The 15,447-nt window shown below is 38.0% G+C and overlaps 1 protein-coding gene across 1 annotated transcript; it reads right to left on the bottom strand.

Moving 5' to 3' along the window:
• Nucleotides 1-166: 166 nt before the first annotated feature.
• gla (galactosidase, alpha) lies at nt 167-4,502 on the bottom strand. The gene is made up of 7 exons (XM_026280890.1): nt 4,241-4,502; nt 3,450-3,624; nt 2,577-2,754; nt 2,400-2,491; nt 1,329-1,490; nt 1,013-1,210; nt 167-912 (listed from the first exon to the last, which is right to left on the bottom strand). The coding sequence occupies exons 1-7, from the start codon at nt 4,399-4,401 to the stop codon at nt 625-627; spliced, it is 1,254 nt and encodes a 417-aa protein (XP_026136675.1). The 5' UTR covers nt 4,402-4,502; the 3' UTR covers nt 167-624.
• Between the last annotated feature and the right edge of the window lie 10,945 nt (nt 4,503-15,447).

The raw sequence follows: 15,447 nt of genomic DNA, 5'->3' as shown, positions 1-15,447 counted from the left end.
ATTGTTGTTGGCCAACTTTTGGTTTAGGCCAATCTGAAAAGAGTTGTAAGAACACGAGAAAGAGACTAAAGAGATATATGAAATAAAGCTTCACCAGCATATTGATTCATATACTGAACTTAAAGTGCCCATCGCTTTATAGTGATGCAAAAAGTAACACTGAAACTTACAGAAACGCTTTTATTGAATTTAGGTATTCATTACAGAACAAGACAAATGATCTCTAAAATCCCTGAGGGTCTTTATGTATGTTAAAATAAGAAGTTAATTGGCAATGAAACCTTTAAACACACTGTAAGTCTTCACTGTGAAGTGGAACAGATTATCCATGAATATGATAAGGTTTTGTAGTACAGTACATCAGTAGAAAACTGAAAACATAGGTAAAACAGGTGTGTATAAAGGATAAACTCAACATTTCTTAGAGTTAAAGTGCTTTGAGAATGTTTTATGCACAGTAAGATGACAGATTACTACAACTGAATTTTGATTCCTTAGTGTGCACTTTTTAAATAGATTCTACAGCAATATTCAAAAGGGGGAACATCAGGAAGTTTAACTCGATTGCATTAGTGCAATAATACATTTCCCATTTCTTTGGAAAGTTTTGCTTTCCAAGTCATGTCACAGGGTGTCATGAGGATTGCTTTTGATAGGGGTGACAGTGAGAAGTGTTGTGCCTGTGGGATTGACTCGGACCATCACCTCTGAAATGAGATTCTGGACACCTATTTCCCGGTACACAGGCAGGATCTGTGTTACGTTGCACTTCGGATCACAGAGCTGCCAACTAGGCACCGTCGCTAAGGAAATGATGAATCTGCGTGGACCGCCGATCTCCTGTCTATTCATCACTGCCACGGCCAGCCTGTTGCCTGACAAGGGTCGCTCCCACACCTCAAAACTGTCACCCTGTGAACAAATGTATTCCAGCTCACTGACAGATACCGTAATGAAACAAAGGATAGGTTAAGACCGTCATTTGACACTAAAGTGGGCTAAGATACTTTACTTTTAATGTAAGATGGCCCTGCTTGCCCAGAGGGTCCTGGTTGATGGCAATGATCTGTTTGTTCTGCAGAAGTTCTTTGGCTTTGGGACAAATGTTTCGCAGGTCGTTGGACATCAGAAGTGGAGCAGCCATGATAGCCCACAAGGCCATCTGAGTCTGCTGCTGATCGTGGCTCAGGCCGAAGTTCCCTATGACCAGCTTGAGACGTCATAACCACAAATAAGATATGATAATAATTTCACATTAAGCTTATTTTAAAAGACCCAGTGTGAACTTGTGATTTCAGTGTAAAATAATCAGATGAGATGTTTCATACCATATCAGGGTCATTCCATCCACCTGGTCCTGCCACAGGGACCAAGATCTTCTGCTTATCAGCTGTCCAGTCCAGGATGCTCTTCACACTGGTCCACTGGTCATATACATCTCCATAGTTACGCCAGTGGTTACAGGTCTTGCGAATTGCATCATAGTCAGGCTGGAATATAAGATACACAGAACAATTTCACGTGGCCTAATGGTTAGAGAGTTGGACTCGCAACCGAAGGGTTGTAAGTTCGAGTCTCGGGCCGGCAGGAATTGTGGGTGGGGGGAGTGCATGTACAGTTCTCTCTCCACCTTCAATACCACGACTTAGGTGCCCTTGAGCAAGGCATCGAACCCCCAACTGCTCCCCGGGCACCGCAGCATAAATGGCTGCCCACTGCTCCGGGTGTGTGCTCACTGTGTGTGTGTGTGTGTGTTCACTGCTCTGTGTGTGTGCACTTCGGATGGGTTAAATGCAGAGCACGAATTCTGAGTATGGGTCACCATACTTGGCTGAATGTCACGCCACTTTCACTTCACTTTTTTCACTTTTTAAGAAGATCTTATAAAGAATTCGATTTCAAAGTATAGTACACCCAAACATGAATATTCTGTCATTATTTACTCACCCTCATGTCATTTCAAAACCGTATGACTTTCTGTCTTCTACTGAACACCAAAAAAGATATTTCAAAGAATGTTGGTAACTAAACAACAGCAGTTCCCAATGACTTCCATTGTATTGACCAAACTACAATGCAGGTCATTGTCAGGTTACAAACATTCTTCAAAATATATTTGTTGTCTTTAAGTGTCAATGTTTTGATGCAGAGTATTATTAACAGAAATTTAAAAAAAAGGGAAATGAAAAGAAAGGAGAAGAAAAAGACAAAATCAATGACAAAATCAATGACTTTTTTCTTTTTAGCAGAAAAAAGTCATACAGGTTTTGACAAACATAAGGCTGAGTAAACAATAGTTTTTTTCATTTTTAGATGAACTATCCCTTTAAGATAGCAATGATGCAAAAGTGAAACATAACTTGATGCACCTTTAATTAAAAAATCTCTATGTGTCTCACCTGTTGGTGTTGCCACTCATATAATGGCCATTCACAGGAGTAAACAATACTTCTGCCTGTCTGGTTTAGAGCTCTCGACATGTTCATATAACCTGGGAAACATCAAAACACTGTAAAACATTTCTTAGCAAAACTGAAATTTATCAGCATACTGCTCAGACTTGCAAATCAACCTACCTTCTCCTAGCTGATGCCAGTCAGGCATGAAGCATCCGTCGAATTTTAACAGATCCACACCCCAGTCTGCAAAGGTTTTAGCATCAATGTCATAGTAGCCCAAAGTCCCAGGGTAGCCTGCACATGTCTTTGTGCCAACATCTGCATATATCCCCAGCTTCAGACCTTTGGCATGGACCTTAGAACACAATAAAGCATTAATATTCATTGCAAATTATCTAACATGAGGTCAGAATGTCGTTTTATTGTGATATCAGTCAGACAACAGTAGGGGGCGATATATAACTGACAAAACAATTTGGAGCAGCCAAGCTATGGCAGTTTGCTAAATGACAACAAAAGATCATTTCTCAGTATTGTTATTGCGTGAAAAGTTAAGCGTGTGATAATTCATCTTTGAAATTACATTTATGTGGACATGAAGACACTTTCGTTAATTGGATCAAATTTTGAATGTACTGTACATAATGTTTTTTTTTTCCTTGAGGTATTGAACAAAGTGATTATATAAAATAGTACACAATGATTATGATATAAAATTACTCCTTCATAATTAATCTATTTATGTTTTTTTTTGTATATATTTATTAAATTAGTTTTGATAAAATTAAATTATTAGAATAATTAACTAGATGACCATTTAAAATATTTACCAAATAATTAGCAGAATATCCATTATAGCTTTGTGTGAGGACTACATTAAAAATATTTTATTTCCCGCTTAATATCATAAGGTGTACAACGTGAGATAAGGGCAGAATTGATTTGACAGAATTGTTTTGGAGAAGCATCCTTTCAATTCTAGGCAATGCCGCATGTGAGCCAGATGCATGTATTCTCTTCTAGCCTTTCATGAGACCAATAGATACCTACATAATCTGCTAGTTTTTTGATTCCACTGGGAAACCTCTTGGGGTCAGCCTGCAGACGCCCCTGGGCGTCCCTCTCGTGCAAGGGCCAGCAATCATCAATGCACACAAACTCATATCCAGCATCCTTCCATCCTTCTTTCACCATCACATCTGCCATCTCCATGAACAGTTCCTCTCTGCAAAGACACACAAGAGCATGAGGAACAAGGCATCATGGCCAAACATCTGCACACTGTACGGGATGGGTTCTCAGAGTTTGAAAGTGTGAAAAACAGCATCTGTTTTAAACAGTACCATATGAGACCCATAAACACCCTTGTCCTTCCCCCTTTGTGCACAGGATGAGAAGATATCTATGATGAGATCTTTCATCACATGCTGTAGCAGTCACCCATGTGACATAAGTATTCAGGTATATCATTTTCTTCTTCCTCATTCTCTTAGTCAACATGTATGCCTAATTCTATCACTGTATCCATGACAATATCAGTTTTTGTAACTATATAAACCTTTTTGAGTTTGGAGTACTACCTATTTATCTACTAATTCTGTACTAATTCTGCTCTTTTTATTAGTTTTCCATACCATGTTAGCCTAACATGAATGATACAGAAAGATTACCATATTCATATATAGATCATAAATTAGAAAAACATTCTGTCAAAAATATGGTGTTACTATGACACTTTTCGATGATAAGCATCCAAAACTGAACTTACTCCTAATATTATTTAATTTATCCATTATAATTTATTTAGTAAAACTTTGACAGTCATCAGGTCACGCTCTCACCTAATACAGTTCTGCGGATCCGCGTCACAGTCGGTGTTGCACATGAATCTCTCCCAGTGCAGCCAGCCCATGGTGGGAGTTAAAGCCAGCCCGTTATCCAGCGCCGGAGCTGGAACTAATAAAGACGCAAGCCCGATTAAAACTATATTTAAGACACTCATGTTTGTGCCGATGAATGACTGACTCTAGAGCAACAAGTTGTTTCACTTCCGTGTTCACAGCGTCAGTCAGGTGCAAACATGCACGCGCCTCGATCAGTGACGTCACACGTACGCTCCAGTCAAAACAATCATAAGCGTATGTATGATTTTGTTGGCTTTATTTCTTGGCGCTTAATCTGATGTTAACTGTGTTTTGTATGGTACATACAAGGAGAAACTTAAATGCTCAAGAAGACCAAGGAGTGTAATGCATTTAGTTTCTTTTAGTTGTCTTTAAACTGTGTAAATTAATGTCAACGTGTCCTTGTGTGTTGAATTGTAGTGACGCTAATAGAAAACATTTTGGGTATGGATTTTATTTTGGATTTTATTGTGGAAAAAACATTTATTTGTTCTAAAAATGTATTACTAACCACCCCCAAATTACTATGTGGGGCCAGATGAAGTGTTACGACCACTGATCTATAATATAGAGTTATATATATAGATAAGTGGTTACGACCCTTCCCACCACGTTAGTTTTTATATATATATATATTTTTTTATTTGGTTGATGCTAGTTTTGTCATTTAACATCCATGAACATGATAACAAAATTCTTAGAAAGGCATGACATTGTACTTAGGGTGTAGATTAAGTATGATTTTGGCATCATTCCTGTAGTTCATTTCTAATTGGTTGAACTGGTGATGCTACAACTTACTCCTTGTCACAACACCATTTTTTTTTTAGGTAGGCTACTGCATTTTATGTCAGGCATGGGTGTTAGGAAGAAATATAGATTGGAATGCTCTTCATTCTCCGATTCATTAAGTCTTCTACACACTGCACTATTTCCGGCTGTCCTAGACAAAAGACTGGCATTGTGAAACAATCGTGGCAATTTCTGGGATTGTGGCTCCTAATTGGTGCTCCTATGTCGTACAGTGAGTGAGGTTCAAAGACGGCCGTTGTTATAATCTTGCAACCAAAGAGAGTCTATGATTATTTTCTGACAGTTTCAGAAATCCAGCATGATCATCGCACAGTGTGTTTGCTTCTACGACCCACATTTACTGACAGTAAAAATGGGACATGAAATGGTGTGTTGATCAACTTAAAACTGCTTACCTCAAACTCTTTTAAGTAACTTGTGACGGAGCCTGCGAGTTGTGTCATCATTGTATAGTCTGCATACATGTTGTATCCAAGTTTATAAGATCCATGTCACACAGCGGGATTTGCAATGATATTATAGGATTGCTTGAATAAGAAGGCTTTACACCTCCTGGTATAAATCTTGTGCTTTTGTTGAGTGCGTTGGACAGCAATAGCAGTAAGAGTGTTTGCTGAACATGCTTCATATTTGCTAATTCATTTCCCAGCTATCAATTTCCCTGAATTGATTCAATGTATCCAGATCTACTTTTTCTATCAAATAAAAATCTCTTGCAAAACGCACTTGGCAGAGCATCTGTGAACAATTTATCAAACACTCCATAATCTGGCACTACTTTGATATGTCATTCTGTATTTCTCTGCTGTCTATGCCTGAAAATTTACTGTTTTGGGGAAACAAAGTCTGACCTTTTTTCCAAATGTCAAGAGTTTGGTTAACTGTAATATCAACCTAAATGTTGTTCCAAGGAGGGCAGGCATGGTAAAAACAATTTATCACTCACAGTTTCTATCAAAGCAATGGTGTAAAGGCCTTAAAATGTCAGAGTTCAGTTTTTCTTGGGCTTCTTGATGGATGGACCAGTCACTGGGTCTGGTATCAAAACTGGTTTCAGTAGTTTGGCAGCATCCGGGTTCACAGCAGAGATAAATTCTCCAATTTTTTGATGTTTGTTTCATTGCATTGAAGGAACTGTCCAACTCAGCTGTGTTTTCAAAGGATGGATTGTAGAGGCCCACAGCCCACTCATTTTCTTCCTAGTGCACAAATGCCTATCCATCACTTTCTGTTTTGCCACAGTGCCATTTAATTGAACGGGTTGTCACCTCTGGCTTATGTATAGACAGGTTATGAAATAATGGTTAAAAATGGAATGGAGTAAGGGAGGTGTTGGTGGGAGGCTCCCAGTGCTGTTTTATTATATTTTGTAAGATCTGACTTATCAGGACCTTTTGATAAAACAGCTTGCCCTTGCTTTAGCAGATGAAATTGATTATTTATTTTATTTAAGGGTTGAAAGCACTGGAAATTCCCTAAATACCTTTTCACAGGCCTTTCCTGTTCTTTGTGAATATGTAATATTTCACTGCCTGCTAAGCCATTAGTCTGGATGGAGCTGGTTGTACCAAACTAAAATTGGAAGATGGTTGCAACATCACCCCCCTCCTTAGTGCTCCTCTCCTTTATGAAGATGCCTGTCAAATGTGCAACTTGAGAAATTATGGTCTTAATTATAATCTTAGTGTTGGGTTGCTTTGAAAATGGTTTCCAATAATGGTTTGTTTTTTATTGCTCTCCAACATTATTAACAATGATCTCATAGCAAGTCCTTCACTGAGGAGTTACAAGGCTGAGGTGAGTGAGCTTTAGTGTATTTTGAGAAAATCAATTTTAATATTGTGATCAATACATGATCCTGCTTGCAGTCCTCCAAAGCATCATGGAGTGAGCAGAAATGACCTTCTTGTACGGCATGATTACTGCACTATAATAGTGTGGCCTTTTACAATCTACTTTTTGTAAGGACTGAATGATCTTTTGCTCTTGTGGTAATTAGATATAACTGCTTGTTACTGTGGTGTTGCAAGAGTGGTGGTGGGTTTTCTTATTATATTTTCTTGTAGGGTAGAGTTTTTTTAAACTGCAATTAGTCTATACTAAATAACTACTAAATAATTTTTGGTCTAAATGATTATTGGTCCTTGTTCCTGGAGGCACCCCTATCACTGCATATTTCCCATGTCTCCATTGTCAGACACACCCATTTCTGGGCTGCATCCGAAAACTGAAAAATGCTGCCTTCGGAGGTCGCATTCCAAGGTAGGAAGGCATCAGGCACATCCAAAATCAATGTTGAGTTAATTTCCTGTCTCCTAAGATGCCTTCATCTGGCTGGTTTTTGAAGGCAGCATAGATGTATCCTATGCTGCCTTTGATATCCCACAATCCCATGCGTTCCATTCTTTGACAGTTAAGCCAAAATATAAAGATGGCATCTGAAAGTTGCGGTCAGTGGTCAGTTTGTGTGTAAATGTATGTTTCTGAACAACGTTTTCCACTTTGTATGTAATTTCTAGCGAGAAATGAATATTGCAGTAATGAAATATCCACTTAGTTATCACCAAAGCTCTCTATATTTTGCTGTAGATCATTAAACCTTTACTGGTGCCTTCGTGCAAAAAAGCTGCCTGCAAAGTCATTGCCTGATTAGACAACAAGTCACCTGACTAAGTTTTCGGATGCAGCACTGGTCTTGGAGTCGCTGCTAACGAGCTGATGACCTGATTCAGGTGTGTTTGATTAGGAAGGCATGCAAAATGTGCAGTGTTTGGGTGCTTCCAGGAACAGGGTTGGGAACCACTGTCTCTTAGACAATAGCCAATGCAAAATTCTTGAGAAAGTTTGAATTCCTCTGGGCCCTAACATATAAAGATGCACACAGCACAGGCTCATTGGATCAAATTGCCTAATCCAGGCTTCAATATTCTGGTGTTTTTCTCCAGTGCACTCCATTGCAGATTGTCCATTACACTAAATGAAGCCAACACAATCCATTTCCTTTTTGTTACACATGAGTAGCACACCTAGCAGCATGGGATCCACTACTAAATTTGATCAAAATTAGTTTGCGTCCTTTTCAAACAAATCAGTTTAGGGAATGTGTATGAAATGGCTCCTGCAGGATTTATGTCGAAATTATTTTAAGCACAGATTCATAAAACCTATCTGAATGACGTTACTCTGGGACCAACTTCTAATTATTGTTTTATAGGAACCATGATAGTCATATGCCTTGTAGGTTTAGCAGAGAGCCGTAATGTGACCCTAAAGTGCTGACTGTGTGGGACAACCAAATTCTTGTTTTATGTCACTTCCGCCAATAATTATGAGCAGCAATATTGTGCAGAATTGTCAGGGGAATTGCCTACTTCTGGAAGCGAATGTCAACACAACTTTCAGCTTAAGAGATTTGGCTTCATTATGTGTTATGCCTCATACAGTTTTCCTCACCTCAGCCGTTTACTGTCAAGAGGCAGGAAACCACCTAATTAAGTTTCGCCCACTATTATGGGATTTGTTCTAGGCTGTTGTTGACCAAAACCTAGGTACACACTAGTATAGCAAGTGGAAATCTAATACTGAGAGCTGGACCAAATGCTTGACAGATAACTGCCATATTGTGTTTTTATTTATTTACATTAAAGAGCTGTGCCTGGAAAGACAAATGTGAGGCCTTTTTTTTTTGCACCAAGCAGCTTAAATAAAACATTGCAGAGGGTTGTCGGGAATGCCTGTTTGGACAGTGCACAGTTCCGTGGGCGGCAAGCAGTAAATAATGGGGTATAGGAACTCTTCCAGGTCGATTCTTCCCTCTGGAAACGGCACGTCGCTGGCCCCTGGACTGAAACGCCATCCTCCATGGGTGATGAGGCAAGCCTGAGCTGCTCTACCACAGTTGTAATAAAGAGACATGATGTGATTTTTATGATGGAGGCCCCAGCAGAGACAAATGTTGTTGATAGTGCTAATGATGGCACTGGGAGTTGAGGGTGGAGGTGGAGAAATGGTGCATGAGCTCGATTCACTCAGTTACATCTTTTTCCTCTCCTCCTTTCTGTTCCTTTCCCCTCTCTGCACCACATTCCCGCTCTCATCTATTTGCCTCCCTTTAGGTTTGATTACACCCTCCCCCACCCCCTGCCACTCCCATAGACTTATTACTTCTCCGTCCTTGGTAGGCAATGGTTACCGTGGCAACAAGGGCTGTTCCGTACCACTTGTTCCCCCATCAACATTTTTTGTTAAATAAAGTGACAAATGCAAATGTTGGTATGCTGATTGTATAATTCCTCTAAACTGACTCGAGTTTATGCAGCACATACATATGTACCATATCTTCTCCCTTCTTAGTACTAATCGTTATGTTTCAGTAATTTATGAGATGCACAGCTACATTGTTTTTTTTATCTATTTTTTTTTTATATGAAAAGTTTAACAAATACTAGGTAAGCACAGTAAATGGCACTGTACTATATCAGTTATTGTTTCAGTACAATTTTATTGGTATGAGTCAACATTTAATTTGTTATTTTAAATGTATATTTCCCCTATTTTTACATTTAGATGAACTTTTACATCATCTGTGCTTACCTAAAGTAAAGTGTTAAAAACATTATTAATTAATATCCTTAATTTACATCCTATAACTTAATAACCCTGTTAAATCTGTCATGCACATTATAATGATTTAATGTTTAAATTCATTATAGCATGTTAAAACAATTGACTTGTAGTTTTATTTTTTATTATAAAACATAGTTTCAAATTATAATAAGAAAAAGCTATTCCATTTCATCAGGGACAGACAGTGCATGCATAATAAATCCATATTTAGAGAGAGAATTCAGCGTTTTCTTTAAACATTCAAGTATAAATAATATATAATATGTATTTACATGAAATGTTAGGCTGTTGTCATAAATTCAATTCAATTCAAGTTTATTTGTATAGCGCTTTTTACAATATTTAGTAGTGGCAGAAATTTTCAGAAAAATTAATAAAAGACGTAGTTAAACTGACAATGAACACTATTAACAGCAATTATTGTATGATGCAGTCACACTTGTAGCAATATTTGTTAGTTCTGTATGTTGTTTCAGGGTAAGCATCATCTGGGGTCCTCTGAGGGGTTGGCATCATCTCTTTTCGGGTGTTCTGGATCCAGACTGAAGCTTGTGTAAATCCTAGTTTCGTGGCAAAACTTAGAAACAAATAGAGACATAATTAGCGTAGCTGATGTTCCAACCAAGTAAAATTAATAAATTTAACCCAAGCTAAAGAATAATAGTGCGCAAATAATGCGCATTTGATCAGATATAACTGCAGTCCAAAAGAGATGCGTTTTTAATCTAGATTTAAACAGAGAGAGAGAGTGTGTCTGAAACCCAAACATTATCCGAAAGGCTATTCCGGAGTAAATTACCCCTTACTGCACGGATTTGCACAGTATTTCAATAAGAAAGTAGACAAATAATATTCCACAATCACTGTAATGTGACCTGGTATTTTCATTATGTGTCTGAGATGCTTTATTGAATGGATAAAGTAAATTACTTTAAAACCCATGTAAAGCTTTCTATAAATGATTCAGTCTGGTCTTGTTTTGTTTTTATTGTACAAATAATATATTTATATTTCGAGGCTACTTAAGACATTTTATGTGGCTTCTAGAACATTTTTAAGCATCATATTTCAACATTTATCTACCTGCAACCAAAATGCGATGTTGTGAAATGTAGCGAAAGCATTTTATGATTGTCGGGCACTTCCAGTCACAATAGGATTCTGAAATGTATTTCTGTTGAGGTGATAAAAACAGTATATCACAAACCGTGGTTTAAATCTCTGAACTGTCTCTGTTGTTGGTTTTTTGCTTATTACCTAGAGCTTGAGTATTGATTATGTGTTGAAAAGCGAGGAAAGTGTTCTGTAAGATTCCCTCAACAATCTGAGTAAACAAGTGTCTGTCTGTTACTGGAGCAGCAAGCAAAGATCATGTAACAAACAACCCTAATCTTAAGAAACATCACAAATGGTCATTAATATGCTGCAGGTGACATTCTGAGATATCCAGTGTGTTATTTAGCAGAAGGACTTACCCCGTTTTAATTTTTATGGACACTATGTCGAAAAAACCATTTTCTTTTTAACAGTGTATGTCCTTTTTAATATTCAAATAATGTTTTCTTGACCTATCTTTAAAAACAGATTTTACCTTGTTCTTTCAGTGAAAATGGTCTGAGATGCTGACTTCATAAAACAACAAAATAAAAAATGTACTTTGAAAGTTTTATAGAGCTACAAGGTCAGTCTGTGACATTTTCGCTCTACAAATCTGTGGGTCACCAGACATCTTTGATTCATAGCATGTGCGTGAATTCATATGCAGTGTGTGTGTGTGTGTGTGTGCGCATGCCTGTTGTCATGGTGACAGACGGCTTGTGATGTCGGCTTTCAGTGCGGTACTGTGTGTGTTAGAGGGAGGTCCCGGCTTCACTTGGCCAATGGTAAAAACTGTAAAGCTATTGCACTTTAACCTGTCTGCCTTTGAATCAGGAACATCCACCTCCTTCTCTCCACAGAAAGTCATTATTTCTCATCTCACACTGCTGACCTGTGGCACTGATTCAATACGGCGTAGGACTAGCACACAGGTTGTCCTTTTCCAGCTGTCTCCAAGGTGTTAAAGTGTGAAGGACGGGTGGGGAGAAAGAGGAATGAGGAGAAATCCTCTGTTTACCCTGAATGCATAAGAAGAGAGGTTTTCTAATGAAGAGTGGAGGAAAGTGACAAATTAAAGGAATTTTTCACCTCAATATAAAAATTGTTCCAAAAAACAGCAGTTCATATTGACTAAAACCTGTAAATATCCTAAAAAGGACAAAAACTAAAGCACAATAAAAGTAGACCATATGATACATTTTCTGAAGCTTTGGGATAGGTTTGTGTTAGAAACACCATGTGGTTTAAATGATTATTCACTGATAATATTCCAGCTTTTGAATCAAATATGACATAATGGTGCAAGTTGAACGTTGGTCTCTTATGCCTTTTTTGGAGATTGACAGCCTGTGGTCACATTGAATTGTTTCGCTCTTCTTTAAAAAAAATATGAGGATTCTGTAAAACCTTTTTTTGTTTATGTTCTGTGGAAATTACATGACAGTGAGTAAATAATAGATTTTTTTTGGGGTTTGGCAGAATATTTTGCCTCTTCTCTCTTCTCTTTACTCTTTTTGAGAAGAGATTTGCCTTTTTTGCTTGTTCCTCCAGCTGAATCAACCAAACAGATAAAGAAAAAAGGGGTTTGCAAAAGGATCAATGGCCAGAGACATTACTTGCAGATGTTGTTAGCTAACGCAAACCTGTAGTGGTGTAAAACACCTGAATGGCAGAAGATAAATGCTTTCTTACTGGATATAGAAAAGAGTCGATGCACAAGGTGAAGCAATTATAGAAATTGCTGCACTTACCGGTATATGATTTCCTATCAATTTCTGAGTTAGCTCACCTCAGGCAGCCCCACTTAAAACCATTAACACAGGCGGAGAGAAAAGTTAGAGAGAAAAATGGGATTAAGAAGTGGTAGACATGGTGAACAGGAGGACAAAAGCAGTTGTTCACTTTTTTCTGACTATTTCTGGCAGGATCCATTGGTGAGCAAGCAATGTAATGGCTCTCTTCTGATGAAGAACTTTGGTGGCTTGAGGGTAAGTTTTTAGCAAAATGAAATTTTGGGGTGAACTATTCTTTTAATTCCATGTTTGTCTCGCTCATGATTGAGCTGTTTTTATGAATATCATCACCACTTGCTGTGTGATTGTATATTTGTGAAAAACAGCACTTGTGTGATATTGCTTAATCATAGCTGTTTTTGCTAGTTCTCTGGATGGGCAACACTCTTTTTCCAATTCTTGTCTTATCTGCTGTCCTCTAATTCTGACTGAGCCTGAATGAGACTCAGTGAAAGTAATGTAAAGCACAACCTCAATCATGTGAGTAATTCTAGCTGAATGATTGAAAAGAGCTTGGAAGGTGGTGAGATTGCGTAAGGCTGTCTTTCCTCCCATCTCTTCTCTTCTTCATCCTTCTCCTTTCATTTTTAACAGGGCCTAGTGTCTTAAAAAAAAAAAAATCTATATTCTATATCAAATATTGTCTCAACGTGACCTCTGGGCCCTTCAATTATAGGGGCTTTTAAGGCACCCACCCTGGGGTTGGGTCTGACAGATGTGCGGCTGGGCAGGAGAAAAATACTTTCCTCTTTCCTCTCGGAGAACACCTGAAGCATACCTAGCTAGCCTCCAAAATTAGTTTTCATCTCCGTAATGGGTACGTCTCTTTCCCCTGCAGACATGACTTGGCTCAAATAGTAAATGTGAGAGGAGGAAAGAAACAGGAGACATAAATCAACCCACTAAAACTCCTAATTTACAGAATATACGTACTATGATTGATTTTATGTGTTTGTTTAATATAGGTGATAATATGCACGTTTAAACTTTGTGTATGTTGTAAAGCCTGCTGCTTTAATGTAGATGTGGCATTCACTGAGAAACGAACCTTGACAGGAGCCTTTATAAGGCTGTCAGGGGACATCTTAAGAAATAGGATCACTCCACATTACACAAAAAGGCAAAGAAAGCCAGTGACATGACCACATATGAAAGGTACATTTCAATCCATTTTGACAAGCCCACGGACATAGAACAATTCACTTCTTACACATGCAAAACATATTCATACAGTGCCTTGGAAAACAAATCTTTACAAATAATACACTTTATTTTAATGCAAATGTTACATTGTTTTATATTTTGACAAATGTGTTGTTAATGCAGTTTGAATAATTGTAACAATTTTTACTGTTAGAATTAGTATCTAAGTGTGCTATAGCTTGACAGACTGCTTTGTTCAAGGTGTTTAAGGTTAGAATGATTCTTGTGTACAACACAAATTTCAAATAGTGCCATAGTTTCTTACTTGCAGTGGTGAATGTTTATACTCAGTCATTATATTGATCTGCTACTCAAGTATTTATGCTGAATGTGTTTGAGGTCATTGTTCATTGTCTCAGTATATTTATACATATTTTTCAAACTGCAGCATTTCTACTTGCGGTATTTCTCTGTTTCTGAAGGCCTATTGTTCCTTTTTAAAACTTTTCTGATACTTAACTCTGTAGCGCTTTCAAAGCAACTGCTAGTCTGGCATCTCTCTAAAGATTTTGGTTTAAAAACGCTTTTTAAAAGTGGTTTGATATAGTCTAGTCTTCACTTGCTGATAATTGGACAGAGACTGGGACATCTCAACGCTTGAATGTTCTTTTGTACCCTTTTTCCTAATCTGTGAAATTAATTGCATTGTATCTGTACGTTTCAAAGTAGTCCATCACATTTAGTAATAGGTGTTTTCTTATTCTTATAATATCAAACATCTAATTCTTATTTTGACCTCAGAAAGCCTTTGTATTTGGTTTGTGGAAAACCTGATGATCGTGCTATCCAGCTGATTTGAGAAAGATCCAAATCTTGTGCTTCAACGAAAGCAAGAACATCTGACCATCTGTTTAAAGTTTCACAAGCTCAGTGCTCACATTTGCTTCTTTGATTAGTGGCTGTTTAAATTCAATAACTTCTTGAACAAACAGACAGTTGAACCCCCACCCCCCACCCAATATCCGATCTTGCTGAAAATGTGAATGAGAGTGTGCTTCCAACAATATTACTTTCCCTAAGGCTCTATTAACATTCTACTCAGATAATTCCCTTGGGTTGGTGCAAGGACAGACCCAGGATAAGATCTGGACCTCTAATTCATCACACCAACAACCCTGCCTGCTTCCCATGTTATTGACTGCTTACATGAAGATGAACAATAAATGCAAAGACCCCAGTTGCTCTCCTGAGAATATGACTAATGTGTTTGGCTTGTGCTTTGTGGCGATTTGAACCGAATTCTTCCGGGAGAGAGAGAGATAAACTGAATATCAAAACATTCATTTGTGGCTACACTTCATCCACAACAGCATATTTCGAATCAATATATGTAGAGCAATATTGTTTCATTGATTTCTCTCAGGGATGTCCTTGAATGCATGTCTCTCTGTTTTCCTGTCTCTCTTCTCTTTTATTTATCTCTCATTTCCTCTCTTGCAAACACATATTCCGAGGTCTCATTATCCGAAGTCTCAGGACATCTGCACAGATCAGATATGCACATTTGTAGAAGTAAATGTTGTGGGGATGTATAGCGTAATGATGTCAGCTTATGAATCCTTGGCGCTTATTGAGGGGAAGAGCCACAGAACAATCTCACAGGAGGCGTCT

The sequence above is a fragment of the Carassius auratus genome, chromosome 14, assembly GCF_003368295.1.
Source record: "Carassius auratus strain Wakin chromosome 14, ASM336829v1, whole genome shotgun sequence".
NCBI lineage: Eukaryota > Metazoa > Chordata > Actinopteri > Cypriniformes > Cyprinidae > Carassius > Carassius auratus.
This window is presented reverse-complemented; position numbering and strand designations above follow the sequence as displayed.

What these genes read in the sequence shown, in the direction of transcription:
- gla (XM_026280890.1), bottom strand. Translation starts at nt 4,401, where the DNA reads ATGAGTGTCTTAAATATAGTTTTAATCGGGCTTGCGTCTTTATTAGTT. An exon ending in CTGGCATCAGCTAGGAGAAG is followed by an intron (nt 2,492 to 2,576) that starts GTAGGTTGATTT and finishes GATGTTTCCCAG; the next exon opens with GTTATATGAACATGTCGAGA. An exon ending in AGGGCCATCTTACATTAAAA is followed by an intron (nt 913 to 1,012) that starts GTAAAGTATCTT and finishes ATTTGTTCACAG; the next exon opens with GGTGACAGTTTTGAGGTGTG.